At 45.4% G+C, this 16,696-nt stretch overlaps 1 protein-coding gene across 1 annotated transcript in view; it reads left to right on the forward strand.

Moving 5' to 3' along the window:
* Gsr (glutathione-disulfide reductase) overlaps positions 1-16,696 on the forward strand; it is a 44,123-nt gene that overhangs the window by 10,267 nt on the left and 17,160 nt on the right. Inside the window, exons 2-7 of the mRNA XM_021170345.1 lie at positions 4,294-4,320; positions 5,238-5,326; positions 6,749-6,818; positions 9,331-9,478; positions 15,328-15,382; positions 16,521-16,620. Of these exons, the coding sequence (XP_021026004.1) occupies positions 4,294-4,320; positions 5,238-5,326; positions 6,749-6,818; positions 9,331-9,478; positions 15,328-15,382; positions 16,521-16,620 (489 nt within the window). The remainder of the gene's footprint in view (positions 1-4,293; positions 4,321-5,237; positions 5,327-6,748; positions 6,819-9,330; positions 9,479-15,327; positions 15,383-16,520; positions 16,621-16,696) is intronic.

The raw sequence follows: 16,696 nt of genomic DNA on the forward strand, positions 1-16,696 counted from the left end.
ATGAGAGAAAACAGTGGAGGTGGGGCATGGAGGGAGGATAAATGAAAGCAAAGTATAATGGTGTGTGTGTGTGTGTGTGTGTGTGTGTGTGTGTGAATTCCCTAAGGAGTTCCATCAGTTTACATGCCAAGTTAAGAAGAAAAAAGTCTGAGATCAAAACTAGACAGGTAGTGACCTATCGTTTGTTTATTTATTTATTTATTTATTATATGTAAGTACACACAGTAGCTGTCTTCAGATGCGCCAGAAGAGGGCATCAGATCTTATTACAGGTGGTTGCGAGCCACCATGTGGTTGCTGGGATTTGAACTCAGGACCTTTGGAAGAGCAGTCAGTGCTCTTACCTATCTCTTTCTAGAGGAAAATAAACGAACAAAAGCCTGGTAGCTTGGGAGTATAAAGAAGTGTCATTCATTCCTTAACTCTCTCTGGGTACAGGACAATAGTGAGCAGTACCATTACAATGTAACTTTACTAGGTGCACTCCAGGTGCTATCTATATACTGATGGTATATACAGATATATCAATATACAATAACAATGTACTAGGTGCACTCCAGGTGCTATNTGCTATCTATATACTGATGGTATATACAGATATATCAATATACAATAACAATGTACTAGGTGCACTCCAGATGCTATCTATATACTGATGGTATATACAGATATATCAATATACAATAACAATGTACTAGGTGCACTCCAGATGCTATCTATATTCCGGGTAGAATCTGGAGAATGAGAGGAAGAGAAAATTATTTTACAAAAAGACAGCATCTTTCAAACACTGGGAGGTGGCGTGGGGGGTGGGGTAATGAGACTTGGGCAGGCTTTGACTCCAGCGTGTCACGGCAAAGGCCTTAACCAGACAGGAGTGGTCCAGGCTCCACACACAAAGATGCAGAGGAAGAATCCTAAGAACTTGCCCGTGTTCTTGTGATGTGTGGGAAACCAAGTAGATGCATCATAGCTGTGACCAGCAGAGCTGGAAGCCCCGATACAACTATGTTTAGAAAGTTTTATGTGCATTAAAACACAATGCTTGATGCTGCCGCGTGCACGCATGCATGCACACACACACACACACACACAACTGGCCTGGACAGATAGTGTTAGTAGTTCTTGAGGGGGAGACTTCAGCTCTCAGGTATTAAGCTGGGTAGCCTTTGCCAAGACAGGAGGGTCACTGGGGCATGTTAGCTTCTAACCTAAGAAAATGTGAACCTTTGGTTCAGTAAGGAAACTGCCTCAAATGAATGGAGTCCAGGGGTGGGTAATGGAGAACACCAGACACCTTCTCTGGGCCACTGTAGATACACATACATTCACACACACACACAATAAACCAGCCACACTGAAAACCAACAACTGTATTCTAACAGGGCATGTTGGTGTCCACCTGTAATTTCAGCATTTGGAAAGCTGAGGCAGGGGGATAGGCAGTTCAGGGCCAGTATAGGATACACATAGTCCCATCTCAAGAGACAGCAAAATATGAAACAAAATAAAACACTCACACAAGAGAAAAATGGGCCATTATAGAAAGCATAAAGAGCAAAAATAAGACCGCTTTCTCCCTTTCTGGGGAACGGCGATGCATGCCTAGGGTATGCCCACACATATAGACATTTAGCTGCTCAGGGATGGGATGTGTTCTGATGACTGTGGGGCTCCAGTATCACCTGGCAATGTCTTAGGGGACCGCCATTGCATGTGTAGTTGACTATTGAACAGACTCCTCAGAGTGGTAGATGACCGCCTGTATGGACACATCTGTGTCATTTCAAATCGGGCTGTGGGGTAACTCTTGTTATGCCACTTTCTGTTTGTCTCATGGTGTTGTTTATTACCCAGCATCCCTCTCATCCCCTGCTCTGTTTTCTGCAGAGGCACTGCACCTGTGGTCAATGAGGAGGGAGTTTTGAAAGTCCAGTTCACATAACTTTTATCACAACGTTATCATTTTTATTGTTCTATTTTATTATCAGTTATTGCTGTTACTGATTCTTCTTTAGAAGTTGAACACTTATCACAGGTGAGAATGTATAAGTAAAAGCGTTGTAGAGGGTGTGTCCTATCCACAGGTTGAATAATCTGGGTGTCTTGGAACATACCCTCCCTCAGAAGGGAACTCAGAAATCCGCCTGCTTCTGCCTCCCAAGCACTGGGATTAAAGGCGTGCACCACCACTGCCCGGCTTGGCTTACTTATTGTTGTTGTGGTTTAGGGCTGAGCTCAAAGTTTGGGTAGCCAGGGATGGCTTTGAATGCATGATCCTGCTTCCACCTCCTGAGGCTGGCTACAGGTGTGTAGCACTGTGCTGGGCCTGAATTATGTCTTTGGGCTAAATGCTTAAAAGTAACCTTAACAGGAGGGAGAGGCAGGCAGATTTCTGAGTTCAAGGCGAGTCTGGCTAGCCTCAGCTATGTAGTGAGACCTGTGTCATCATCAAAAGTAGCCCTTAAGTCCTGTTGTTTTTTGAGACAAGATCTAATGTATTGCCCAAGCTAGCTTTGAACTCTGTATGTGACCCTGCTGTCCTTGAACTCCCAGTCCTCCTGCCTTAGCTCCCCAAAGCTGAGATGGCAACCTTGTACCACTGCGCCTAACCCTTCCAATTCAGTTTATGGGATCTGCTCAGGTTTTCTCCCATTTCGTTAGCAATGGTGACTCAGCATCCCAAGTTTCATACCGCTCACCTTACAATTTTGTGCTTTTTGATGACTGACTAATCACCAGTTTGTCCATGTGTGGCACCAGAAGTTCACAGTTGGTATTGTGAACACACTTGTCTTTAAAAAAATACTGCATTTGTTTGTGTGTGTACACGTGTGTGCAAATGCCGGTGCCATGGTATGTACGCGTGTGGAGGTTAGAGGACACATTTGTGCTGGTTGGTTCTATCATGTCCGTAGGGCCTGAGTATCGAACTCAGGTAGTCAAACTTGGCTGCAAGCATCTTTACCCACTAAGCCATCTCACTGGTCCTACAATAATTGGTTTTAGGGATGCACTGTTGATATCCTTCTTTTTTAAGTCTTAAAACTTTTTACAGCAGCCAAGATAACATCACTGCTTCCTACTTGGTAGTTAGACAGCTAAAGAGTATTGCATGAAATGTGCATCAGGTGACCAGTCTAGACAGCCTGGGGACCTATCATTTGCCCTTAAAAGCTGAGCTCAGTCTGGTTTCCCTCCGCAAGCAGCTCGCTCTCCTGCTGGTATACACAGAACAGTTACTCATTCAGTGAGGGTCAGACTTTGTTTTGGTTTATATTTTTTTGAGTTGAGGTCTCATGTAGCCCAGGCTAGCTTCTCTGTGTCTAAGGATCCTTGAATTCCAGGTCCTCTTGCTTCCACCTCCCAAGGGCTGGGGTACCAGGGGTGCGTGGCCAAGTCGGGTGAGGTTCAGACACTCTACTCTTGAGGCTTTGCAAATGCATTTTCTTTCTTTTCTTTTCTTTTTTTAATGCAGTCTTTTTGTTTTGTTTTGATTTGTTTTTTTGTTTTTGCTTTTCGAGACAGGGTTTCTCTGTGTAGCCCTGGATGTCCTGGAACTCACTCTGTAGACCAGGCTGGCCTCGAACTCAGAAATCCGCCTGCCTCTGCCTCCCGGGTGCTGGGATTAAAGGTGTGCACCACCACGCCCTGCTTTTATGCAGTCTTAAAATTGTGTTTTAATTTGTGCCGGGAAATGACCAAGCTGTGTTTTGTGTTCGTAAATAAGGTGATTCTCTCAGCTTTGGTCTGGGAGAATGAGCTAGGTGCCCACTGGCCCTTTGTCAAGGGACTGTCAAGTACCTGTGTACTTCAGTGAGTTCACAGAGCTCCCCAACTCTCACTTCCTGGCCCTGGCATTCCCCTGTACTGGGGCATAGAATCTTCAAAAGACCAAGGGCCTCTCCTCCCATTGCTGGCCGACTAGGCCATCTTCTGCTACATATACAACTAGAGACACAGCTCTGGGGGTACTGGTTAGTTCATATTGTTGTTCCACCTATAGGGTTGCAGACCCCTTTAGCTCCTTGGGTACTTTCTCTAGCTCCTCCACTGGGACCCAGTGCTCCATCCAATAGCTGACTGTGAGCATCCACTTCTGTATTTGCCAGACACTGGCATAGCCTCACAGGAGACAGCTATATCAGGGTCCTTTCAGCAAAATCTTGTTGGTATATGCAGTAGTGTCTGGGTTTGGTGGTTGTTTATGGGATGGATGCCTGGGTGGGGCAGTCTCTGCACGGTCCGAATGGACTATTGTTAACCTTTGTCTTTTTAATTTTTTCCCCCTAGGTGAATGTTGGATGTGTACCCAAAAAGGTAATTTCTAGTTTCTCCTTCCCTCCAAACTCCTTGTTCCTATTTACTAAACCACGATCAGAACGACATACCAGTTAGGAGTTGTCTCCGTTCACTTTCTGTGACTGTGACCTGAAGAGGAAAGAGTTTATTTTAGATTACAGCTCACAGTTCCTGGGGCTGAATGAAAATGGACAAAGCTTATAGAAATGTAAAAATTTTAAAAAGTATTTATTTATTTATTATATGTAAGTACACTGTAGCTGTCTTCAGACACTCCAGAAGAGAACATCAGATTTTGTTACGGATGGTTGTGAGCCACCATGTGGTTGCTGGGATTTGAACTCAGGACCTTTGGAAGAGCAGTCGGCACTCTTAGTTGCTGAGCCATCTCACCAGCCCGAAATGTAAATTTTAAAACAGAAGCATAAGATAGTAAACAAAAAGTATAAGCAAGGATAAAAAAAAAAAAAAAACTTTAAAGGAACCAGCACAAGGCCAGTTAATATTCCACTTTTTATCATACTTGTAGGCTGGGTAATGTCTTGATGGGAGCCCACCATTTCCCTGATATTTCAGAATCCACTCTAAATTCCATCTAGTCAGGTCCTGAATCTTAATGTATTTAGTTGTTTGGGTTTTGATGTTGTTGTTGTTTTTAAAGATTTATTTCATGTATGTGGCTACACTGTTGCTGTCTTCAGACACACCAGAAGAGGGCATCGGATCCCATTACAGATGGTTGTGAGCCACCAGATGGTTGCTGGGAATTGAACTCAGGACCTCTGGAAGAGCAGTCGGCGCTCTTCACCTCTGAGCCATCTCTCCAGTCCCCAGTCTTTGTTTTTGTTTTTGTTTCTATCTGTTAATATTTTACTTGGAGTTTCTGTCTCTCTTCAGTACTCAAATGTGATTCCTTTTATTCTTTTTTTTAATAGATAATGTGGAACACAGCCGTGCACTCGGAATTCATGCACGATCACGTGGATTATGGCTTTCAAAGCTGTGAGGGTAAATTCAGTTGGCAGTAAGTATTGGCGCTTACAGGGTTCCATTTACAGGATGGGTGTTTGTGACCCCTAGCCATCCATGTTTTCAGAGGTGAGGGTTACTGTGTCCCAATGCATACAGGGCTGGGCCTGTAGCTTGGTCTTCAGATTTCTGGCCTGGATTGTGTAAAGGCCTGGGTTCAGTCCCCAGTACCATATGTGTCGTTTCATATGTGTGCCTGTATTTACGCACAACATAAGATTGACCACTTTAATCACTGCAAATACAGTTTGGCTTTCAGCACAGACAATTACTGTGCAGACAGTACCACTTTCCTGTTTCTAGAACTTTCCCATAATCCTGAACAATATTAGACAATAACTCTTCATGCCCTACTTCCCTACCAGCCCACACAACGTGTTCTGCTGTCTGTAAAGCTGACCTGACCTGTGCTAGAATACTTAGTAGAATCATATAATCTCCTTTTATGCCTGATTTATATTGATTATTGTCAGCTTTTGGTTTGGTTGGGTTTTTTTGTTTTGTTTTTGTTTTTTTGTTTGGTGTTTGTTTGTTTTTGAATCAGGGTCTATCTGTGTAGCCCTGGCTGTCCTAGAACTCACTCACTCTGTAGATCAGGCTGACCTCAGACTTGGAGATCCACCTGCCTCTGCCTCCTGAGTGCTGGGATTAAGGGCACGTGCCTGGCTGGCTACTGTCACTTTTTAAAGGTTTGACTGGCTGTAGTTGGCAACCATAGCTCACACTCTTTACTCCTGAATAGTATCCTTTTGTACACGGTACCAGTCACCTGTGCGGTCACCTTGGGTTGTTTCCACTTTGTGGCTGTCATGAATCATGCCACCATGAATACTGGTGTGCAGGTCATGAGCTGGAGACCGTGTTCTCAGTTCTTCCAGGTTCTGGGTAACATGACAGTCTGTGTGTAACTCTCTAATTGGCAGTAACTAATAGAGCCATCAATTTCCCAAAGAGTTTTTATTTTTATTTTTTATATTTTTTAATTTTTTTTTTTTTTTTTTTTTTGAGACAGGGTTTCTCTGTGTAGCCCTGGCTGTCCTGGAACTCACTCTGTAGACCAGGCTGGCCTCAAACTCAGAAATCCACCTGCCTCTGCCTCCCAAGTGTTGGGATTAAAGGCATGCACCACCATACCCAATTGTAGCATGTATCTTTACCTACTCAGCCATGTCCCTGACCCATCTCATTTTCTGCACTGAAAGAGGCATAGATATTGCAGATGCCATCTGAGCATGCTCCAGGATGGAACAGGACCTCAGCACCTGGGAAGCAGGTGATATGGGACAGTGGATGACACAGTCATCAGACAGTGGCAAACTTCATTCTTAGTTGACACGAGTGCTGGAGGCTGGTGCCCAGGCTACTGGGTGAAGAAAGAAAATGCTGTTTCTGAGAACTGCCTTTCGTCTCTTTACAGTGTCATCAAGCAGAAGAGGGACGCCTATGTGAGCCGTCTGAACACCATCTATCAAAATAATTTAACCAAGGTGTGTGTGCTGGCCTCCAAACCTGGAGAGTCACTTGACATTGGAGGAGCCACCAGATCTGACCAGACAAAAGCGTAGCCTCGGGATATGTCTGATAAATTCTATAAATAATTTGGAAGCTGACCTTACTGATCGAGTAGGCCTTTGACCCAGTAGACCAGTCTCTTTTCTACAAATAGAGAGTGTATGCCGGGCCCGTGGACCAGGTCTCAGCTCACATGTGTATCTTGAGTAGGTCTGTCCCTCCCGTTAGATCAGAAAGTAAAACCAGGAGAGACAGATTGACAGAATGGTGCTGGCAAAGCCAGGAGCACAAGCTGAGAAATCCAGTGTTGATCAGAACAGCTTCTTACAGTCCACATAATGACTCGGAAATGTAATCTTGTAAGTAAATTCCTATCAAGAAAATTAGACAAAAAAAAAAAAAAAAAGAAAATTAGACAAAGGTGTATTTGCCTACAGTAAATATTTTTGTTCTCCCTTCTTCTCCTGAAACCTTTTTTAAATTAAAGACTTATTCTTATGTACATGTGTGTGTGAGCACACATGAGTGTATGTAATGTGTGTGTGTGCGTGCGTATGTGTGTGTGTGAGTGTGTGTGTGCGCAAGAGTGTGCATGTAGATGCCCATAAAGGCCAAGAAGATGTCAGGTGCCCTGGACCTGAAATTACAGGCAATTGTGAGCCATCTGACGTAGGTGCTAAAGTCCAAATTTGGATCCTCTGGAAGAACAGCAAGCCCTTTTAACCACTAAGCCATCTCTCCAGCAATCTTCCCCTTTATAAGGTCTTAGAATATAGATATCCCTGGCTGTCCTTGAACTCACAAAAATCTACCTACTTCTGTCTCTTGAGAGCTGAGATTAAAGGCCTGTACCACCATGTCCAGCTCCTATTGGAATTTTTTTTAGTGGGGCTGACTAAATTTTAAGAAAAAGATGGACCTAAGAGATGGCTCACAGTTAAGAGCACTGGCTGCTTTTCTGGAGGACGCAGGTTCGATTCCCAGCACCTGCACAGTGACTGACAATGGTGGTTCTTGTCCCGGGTTCCTCTGCTCTCTCTGACCTCTGCAGGCACTGCACATGTATAATATATATACATGTATAAATGTGTGATGCACATGCATGCATGCAACAACACACACATACACATAAAAATAGGTAAATCTTAAGAAAGAAAAGACAGGAAAGTTGTTGGAGCTTGGGAGATGATCGAGAAATGAGCATTTTACAAAACTTAGTCTCACTGTATGTGGAGCATGCACTGATCCTGTGGCGATAATGTTATGGCTGGTAGGGTTCTACAGCAAAACAAACTTTGGTGCTCTGTCCCCAGGTGGTGCAGATCTTTCTCCGAACGGTTACCTGTGTTCACAGCACTTGGCCCTTTTTCTCCCAGGGCAAACTCGCTGCCCCCTAAGAAGGGTTAGAACAGGGTGCTGGTGGGTTTGGCATTAAGTGAAATTCAGTTAATTAAGCCAGGTGCCTGCAGGAACAGGCCTGGAAGGGAGATGGGGAGGGAGGAGAGAATTCAGCCCCAGACAGGCTGAAAAAGGTTGACTCATTCCTTTGTGTGAACATACTTACGTGGCTCCTTTAGCTTTCCACAGTCCACCTTTCTGTGCCAGGACATAGGTCACAGCTGGCTGACGCTTGCTGGCTGCCCTCATGGTGACCCCTGGTACTGGGTTCCACTGAGAGCAAGTCAAGCATTACTGTTCATTTCCACAGTAGAGCATCACTGTAGTTTTCTGGTTTGCTTTTTGTTTTGTTTGGTTTTGTAACCTTCTTCCCACCAAAGATTTATTTATTTGTTGTTATGTGTATGAATATACTGTCATTGCCTTCAGACGCACCAGAAGGAGGCATCGGATCCCATTACAGATGGTTGTGAGCCACCATGTGGTTGCTAGGAATTGAACTCAGGACCTCTGGGAGAGCAGTCAGTGCTCTTAACCTCTGAGCCATCTCTCCAACAAAGGCTGCATCTCTCTCTTGACCAGAGTATGTTCCTTCACCTTTGCTTCTCCCTTGTCCTCGTTCCTCTCCCTCTCTGGAATATCAATTTTTTTAGTCTTTTGTGAGTAAGGCTTTCACCTTCAACCCTTGGAGTCAAAAATACTGCCTTTTCCTTGGAGTGACAGGCATGGTTTTGTTTACTTGGTTTTAACCCAAGATAGCACCATTATTTCTCCGTGACATTTACTTCCGACTGACTGGCAGTGAGCTCTCCCGAGTATCCGTTACCAGTCATGAGGTCTAAGAATGGTGAAGAAATTAGGAACTAATGTATTGCGCAGAATAGATGTCTTTTGAAACAGGGGTTTCCTCTAGCTTAAACTGCCAGTGAACTTGCTGTGTAGCCAGGGGTAACCTAAGTACCTGATCCTGCTGCCTCCTGCTCCCAAGGGCTGGATTTTAGGAAGGTACCGCTACTCCCAACTTGGCAGTTTTCATTTGTTGGCTTTTTGAGTCTTACGAATATGCTAACGTCCGTGTTCCTTCTGCAGTCCCACATAGAAATTATCCACGGCTATGCAACATTCGCAGATGGTCCTCAGCCCACGGTGGAAGTCAATGGGAAAAAGTTTACTGCTCCACACATCTTGATTGCCACAGGAGGTGTGCCCACAGTTCCTCATGAGAGCCAGATCCCAGGTGAGTCTTCCAAAAGCCCGGTGAGGTCAGGGAGTTTACAAGCCAAATCATGGGATCTGCCTACGCTGGTTCTGTCTTGCGAAAGGTCAGAAAAAAACGATCCCTGGAGACTACATTTAGCTAAGTGATGATTAAGAGTGAGCCAGGACTCAGCAAGAGAAGTCATGGAGAACGGTCACCTTTTGCTCCTGGTGTGGCACAGAGTGCTGTTAGGCAGGCTATTTTTTCTAAGACTCGACAGACAGTAACTATTCAAGAGCGAGAAGTCCTGTTAAGAAATTGCTCTCCCCGGTCCATGTTTTTGTTTCTTACATAGCAAGATGTAAAAGATTAAAGCAGCCAGGCATCTCAGAGGTGGTCCTGTGGGCCATGTGCCTGCATGTTAGAGGTGACTCATGAACAGACTGCTGTAATCACTCTCAGCCATTAGTCATTCTTTCTCCCACATACTATTATATGTCTTGGATAGTGACTTTATTAATTTTTTTTTTATTGCTGTGCTAAAAGAATGTCGACAAAAGTGACTTAAGGGAGAAGGGGTTTATTCCTTGTCGCAGTTGAGATTGCAGTCCACCATGCAGGGAAGTCACAGCGGTAGCAACTTGAGGAAGCTGGGCACAACGCAACATAGCAATGAAACAGAGCAGTGAGTGCATGCTTGCTTGCCCAGTCCTTTCTCCATACATCCCTGGCTAGGGAATGGCACTGCCCACAGTGGGTGGATCTCCCATTCAGCTAATCCCTCACAGACATGTCTAGAGGCCCTGTCTATCTCCCGTATTATTCTACATTCTTTCATATTGACAACAAAAGTCATAACAGTGGGCACACTTTATACATTTTTTTTTTTTAATTCTCAGGGACTGGCTTCAAAGCTTGTGATAACTTTGTTTAAGGAGCACTTTGGGTGTGTGCATTTATGCCTTTAAATAGATCTTTCCCTGTTTGTTTTGTTTTTGAGATAGTCTCATGTAACTCAGGCTGACTTTGAAGTTACTATGTAATAAACGATGACCTTAAATCCTGGTTCTTCAGTCTCCACTGGGATTATAGGCCTGTGGCACCATGCCAGCTTATATTCATTCTTTTGTTTATTGTTGTTTCCCTATTCTTCTCTTTCTAGAATTTTAAGCAGGGTTTACAACCCCCAAAGCTAGAGAGGAAAAAAATACAAAGGTACCATTTTCAAGTACCGTAATATTTACTTGGGAATCCTGGGTGGTCATAGCCCTGTGAAGCCAGACTCCAGTAGTCATTGTTTACTGGGTAAAAAAGAAAAGGTTAAACCTGAAGAGATAGCTCAGTGGTTAGGAACACTTGCTGCTCTTGCCAAGGACCCAAGTTCAGGTTCCACCACCACCAAGGTGGTTCAGAATTATCTGCAACTGCCATGCCTGTGGATCCAACACCTTCTGGCCTTCCAGGCACCAGGCACCCCCAAGGTTGTCTGTAGGCCAGAGATGCTGAGCACCCAGTAGCTGTTAAGTCCACAAGGCTGGATGTCTCAGCAGCTCCATTCTGGCACTGCAGGTCCCAGGGTATTCCTAGAGAGCCTCTGGCTTCTGCCCATGCTGGAGGACTGAAATGGCTGTGTTCCCCGGTCAGTGAAGGGTGGTGGTGGCACAGCAGCAGAACAATAGTAGATGCACTCACCAGCAAGGAGGGGAGGGGAGGGGAGAGCAAAACCTATGCCTCCACCACTAGAAGGGCTGCTCTCCCCTCCGACCTGGTAAGTGTCGCTTCAGTTTCTAGACAGTGAATCTGTTAAGTATGCAGCAAGCAAAAGCAGAAAGACAAATAGCACAGAGCAGATAAATAGGAGCAACAGAGAGTAAACCATCATCAGATCAGATGCCTGCAACACCTAGCAGAAACCATTAAGAATGGTGTAACTGGGAGAGCATTGTCGCCTCAGGCACTTACAACATCCTGTGGAGTTGGCTGTGCGGAGAAGTTGGGAGATCCCAGGCCGAGCTTTAGGCTTCTTCCTGCTGCAGGGATTTCTATGCTATGGGATAGACAGTAAGCAGTAGTCTCTTGGAAGAGGCTTGTTGTCTAGCTGTTGTCAATGCACAGAGTTGTAAATACCTTTAGCTGTTCTCCTTTCTTGTCAGAGAGGCAGTGATTCAGCCTCACCCAGGACGGGGAGTCTTGGGAGACCCTAGACATAAGCACTTGAGTCTCTGGGACAAGGGAGGTCTTCTCACTTCCAGCGTCCACTTCTCTACAGCGCAAACAGCAAATGACAGTTTACCTACATACATGTACCACCCTTCCCCTGTTACTCCTTCTGGAAAGCACCTGCCAGAGATACTGCTCTTAGTTGTTCCCGATTCGGCGAGCTGATGATCAAGGTTAACCGTTACAGAAGACTAAGGCAGGAGCATTGCCTTAAGTTTGAGGCCAGCCTGGACTGCAGAGTGAGATCCTGTTTTAAAACTAAACCGTACCCCAAAGAACACAGGCAAGGAGCCTGTGGTTCCCATGTGCTGGCTGCCCTCTACAGCACGCTACATAAACATGCTTTCCCTTCTGAAGAGTAAAGTAATTAAAATAAAATGTGCTGTTGGATGTCGCCAAAAGGAGAAAAGGATGCAGAGGGTTCCTGCGGTGGTCTGGGTTTCTGCGGTGGTCTGGGTTATCTCTCTGTGCCGATAAGAGTGCTTGCTTAGGCAGGCGTGAGGCCTCAGTTCAGTTTCCAGCAGTGCAAAAAAAAAAAAAACCATTAAACATCTGATGCGGTTGGGGGCCTGGAGCAATGGCCCAGCTGTTAAAGAACACTCAGTGCTCTCCCTGCAGAACTGAGATCCGATTCTAGCACCCACAGAATAGCTTACAACCTTCCATAACTCCGGTTCCAGGGGCTCCAGTGCCCCCTTCTGGCCTCCATGGGCACTGCATGCACATGGTGCACATAGATACAGGCAAATAATAAAATATATATAATAAATAATAAATATGTAATAGTATATATAAAACAAGTATATATGTGTGATATTTTAAAAACTCTAATGGTAGGGCTAAAAAGATGACTCGGAGCCTAGGGGCACTTTTTGCTCTTGCAGGGGACTGGAGTTCAGTTCCCAGCACCTACATATAGGCTCACGACCAACTTTTTCAGTTCTAGGGGATCCAGCACCCTCTTCTAGCCTCTGCAGGCACTGCATACACAATATACACAAACATACATGCAGGTAAAACACTTGTACCTATAAAGTAAAAATAATAATAATAACAGAAAGCAAAACAGTAACAATAGAAACCTAATAGTTGATTCTGTCTATAGAGAGGATTAGGGGCATAGGATGGGGAAGAGTCCTTCTGTCAGTCTCCCCTCAAGGGTACTCTCCCCTGATGCATGTATGCATCTGTCCATCCATCCATCCATCTATCCATACTGGGGATTGAACTCAGAATCTCGCACGTGCCAACCACATACATCACCTCCCCAGGCTCAGCCTCACTTTTTAAATGATTTAAAATATACCTTCATTAATTGAAATAATGAAAATAGATACAACTTCTAAAGTAAACTTTCTAAGACACCAGATGGTGAAGGCATAGAGTGTGTTGAGGTAGGTGTTTACCGCTTTAATTGGTGGTTTGTAGCAGGGCCTAAAAACAAGGCGGACTAAAGTCCCATGCAGTGACCAGCTTTACTCAGAGCATCAGACAATTCATGCTGCGGGTTAAGAAGAGTGATGCCATGCTCGGACTGTGTTCTGACAGTAGGGAGGATCCGCAGAGACAGGCATGACCCAGGAAGAAAGGGACTCTGCTAGAATTATGTGCTGAGAGAGAGAACAGCCAGAAGCCTCTGTCATGAAGACATCTTTGAAGGATGTTCAGCCAAGCCAGTCAGTTGGACAAGCACTGACGTCTTGAAGCAAGTGTTTCGAGCTGTGCCTAGAATTAAGTTACAGTGAAACACGGAGACTCTTCAAGTCCAAGAGCGGTGACTTCCGTAACTGCGGCAGATCATTATTGGCTTATGATCAGTGACAGGATCTGTGTGATGTCCAGAAACTAAGCTGGCAGTGACTGTATGGAGAGAGAATCTCGAGGCTGAAGACTGTTGGAAGGTGGCTGTCTGCAGGAGCTCTCTGCCCCATTCTGAAGGCGGTCACCAAGCCTTCTACTTGGATTAGGGGGAACAGGCTGAAGAGAGCCCACGAAAAGTCAGGTGCTGTATGTTGCCGAGTTAAAAGACGTGCTGCAAAACATACCCTTCACTGAGACCAGCCCGGGTGTGCCACATGCCCATGACACTTAGATTTGGTAAGATGCAGTATATCCGATAGCCGATGAGATACGGGGCAGGTGTTAGAGAGAGTCACACATCAACAGCTCAAGGCGGTGTCCGGATTATTAGGGGAAGGCGCCCAGCTCCTTTCACTAAGATGGTGAGAGGCTGAGATTTTATTCTAAATGAACAGGTTAACGTCTTTATTCTGAGCGTGAGACTATGAAATGCTCCAAAGTCTAACGTTTGAGTGTTGACATACCACAGTCAGAAAGCTCTGCCCAGGAAACCTTCATTTCATGTACAGAGTTAATTAAGTGTTGTACCAGTACCTTTGTGTGACTTGCCCCTCGCTCCCATACAGCTAGGTCTTGAAGGCCAGACTGGCCTCCAGTCCATTCTCTACTTTGAGTTCCTCATCCTCCTGCCTCCGTGTCCCCAGTGCTGGGATGACAGGCCTATGCCATCATGCCCAGTTTATTATGGACAGTTGAATCTCGGGCTGCATTCCCAAAACACCCGGCTTAGTTAGCGTTTCTATTGCTGCGATAAAACACCATGACCAAAAGCAACTTGGGGAGGAAATGGAAAGGTCTCTGTCACCTCACAGACTGGTTCATCTCCAAGGGAAGTCAGAGGAAAAGTAGGAACCAAGAGGGAGGAGCAGATGCAAAGGCCTTGGAGGAACACTGCTGACCGGCTTACCTCGCATGGCTTGGTCAGCCTGCTTTCTCACACAGCCCGGGGCCACCTGTTCACAGTAATAATAATTTTTTAAAAATGCCCCCGTAGACATAACCCCAAGTCTGAAAAAAATTCTGAAATTTGAAATTCTGGCCTCGAGTGTTGCAGAAAAGGGACAAATATGGAAAGAAAAACTACGGAGCGGGACAGATGTAAGCACGGCACTGGAATATGTGAGGGGGAATCAATACCGCAACACACTCGGTGTAGTCATGAAGAAAAATGGTGGAAGCCGTGGGGTAGGGGCTGGGGGTGGCGGTGCACGCCTTCAAGCTCAGCAGTTGGGAGGAGAGGCAGGCAGCTTTCTTGTGAGTTTGAGGTCAGTCTGGTTTACCAAGTGAGTTCCAGGACAGCCAGGGCTGTGTAGAGAGGCCTTATCTCACAGAGGAAGAAGGCGAAGGAGGCGGAGGGGGCCAAGACCTAGCTGCTGGCTTCCTGCCTTCACTTGGGGTTGGAGGCAGAGCAGGGCTGTCAGTCTGTTCATGACGCTGACAGGATCTTGGTCCTTTGGGGAAATCTGAATCTCCTTACCCATCACTGTTCCTGTTTCTTGAAATAAATGTAAAATGTAGACTCCAGAAAGGCGTGTTCTCAGTAGAGGTCTAGCAAAGCTGTCAAAACAGTGCATTTTCTGACACTTGTTTGGTTTTTGAGTAAATTGGGTTCTGGCTAAACATGACCGCTCATACCCCAAATCTCCAATGCTCAGGAGGCTAAGGCAGGATTGCCATGAGTTTGAGGCTAGCCTGGGCTACATAGTAAATCCCAGGTCAGTCTAGATTACAATGTGAAACCTTTATCTCATCCCTGGAAAATAAGTTTAAGTGGTATGTTTATCACTCTGTGGTGTTTTTCTACACAGGCGCCAGCCTGGGGATCACCAGCGATGGCTTCTTTCAGCTGGAGGACTTGCCCAGGTGAGCAGATCTGACATCAGGGATGCTGTGTTCTTTCTCTCCTGGGAACCCGGTTCACGCTTTCCCGCCCCGCCTCCCTTTCTGAGCTGCCCATGCTGTCTTGAACTCAAACTCTCAGTTCACTCACCTGTCTCAGCATGATCTACCCTAAGTGTTTAGGCTTCACAGAGGTGATGCAAGTGAGCACCCAGACAGAGTGGTCATGACGCCATTGTGTTTGGATGGTATAAATACACATTCACTCAGACCCACCCCCGAGCAAGCTCGATTACAGATACTTGCCCATTTCGTATTTTAGAACCACTCAATATACTTTTATTGATATGAATACAGGCTTAATGAATGAGTTCATTCAGGCCATTAAAAAAGAAGGCTCTTCTTCTAAATACTTTCCCCCTGTGTTGCAACAGTGGGCGGGGCATGTTGGGAGCCTTGGAAAACCTGCAGCCTGAAAATCTTTCTGCCTCAGCCTGGAAGAGAGCCTTAAGCGACAGCATTTCTCCGACATCGATCCAGACATTCATTCGAGCATTTAGCAGAAGCTTAAGCTCTTTTGTTAGATCAAAATGAATTCAGGAAGTTGAGTTCAACTGCTGCCTGGGCCACCCAAATGCCAGGGTTGCTGTCATGAGCCACTATGCCTGACTTAAACCGGCTTTCTTAAATTGGCCTTTGATCATGCTACAAGGATTAACTGAATAATGACCAAGGAGAAGTCCCTGGCCCTGAAGATAATGGTTCTGTTAGATTTCCATATGGAAATTGGAAGGAGTTGAGGACTAGTCTCAGCTATGTATTAGCCAACTGGGATACAGAGACTGTCTCTAAAAAAAAAAATGAATGAATGAAAACAGGACACAAGGAACTTAAATGCAAATAACAACATCTTTCTTCTATGAGGGAAATTCTGTTTTGTTCTGATTGTGAATGCGGTCTTGCTGTGTAGTTCTGGATGCCCTGGAGCTTGCACCAGGCTGCCGCTGCTTTCACAGGCTGGAATCACAGGTGCACCATGTTGCTCATAACGGTTAACGGTTGTGGAGGCTGAGCAGAGGCGCTGAGGGACACATGGGAGTCTGTGCACCTAACACCGTTCCAAATCAGTTTAAGAAATGGTCGCCTTTTGCTTTCCTTTCAGCCGCAGCGTCATTGTGGGGGCCGGGTACATTGCTGTGGAGATTGCGGGCATCCTCTCTGCCCTGGGCTCCAAGACATCTCTTATGATCAGGCATGATAAGGTAAGTCCTGTCTCTTCCTGTCCCCTTTCATTGACTTTCTTTTTCCCTAGAGGAAAGGTTTTTTTTTTTTTTTTTT

The sequence above is a fragment of the Mus caroli genome, chromosome 8 (assembly GCF_900094665.2).
Source record: "Mus caroli chromosome 8, CAROLI_EIJ_v1.1, whole genome shotgun sequence".
Lineage (NCBI taxonomy): Eukaryota > Metazoa > Chordata > Mammalia > Rodentia > Muridae > Mus > Mus caroli.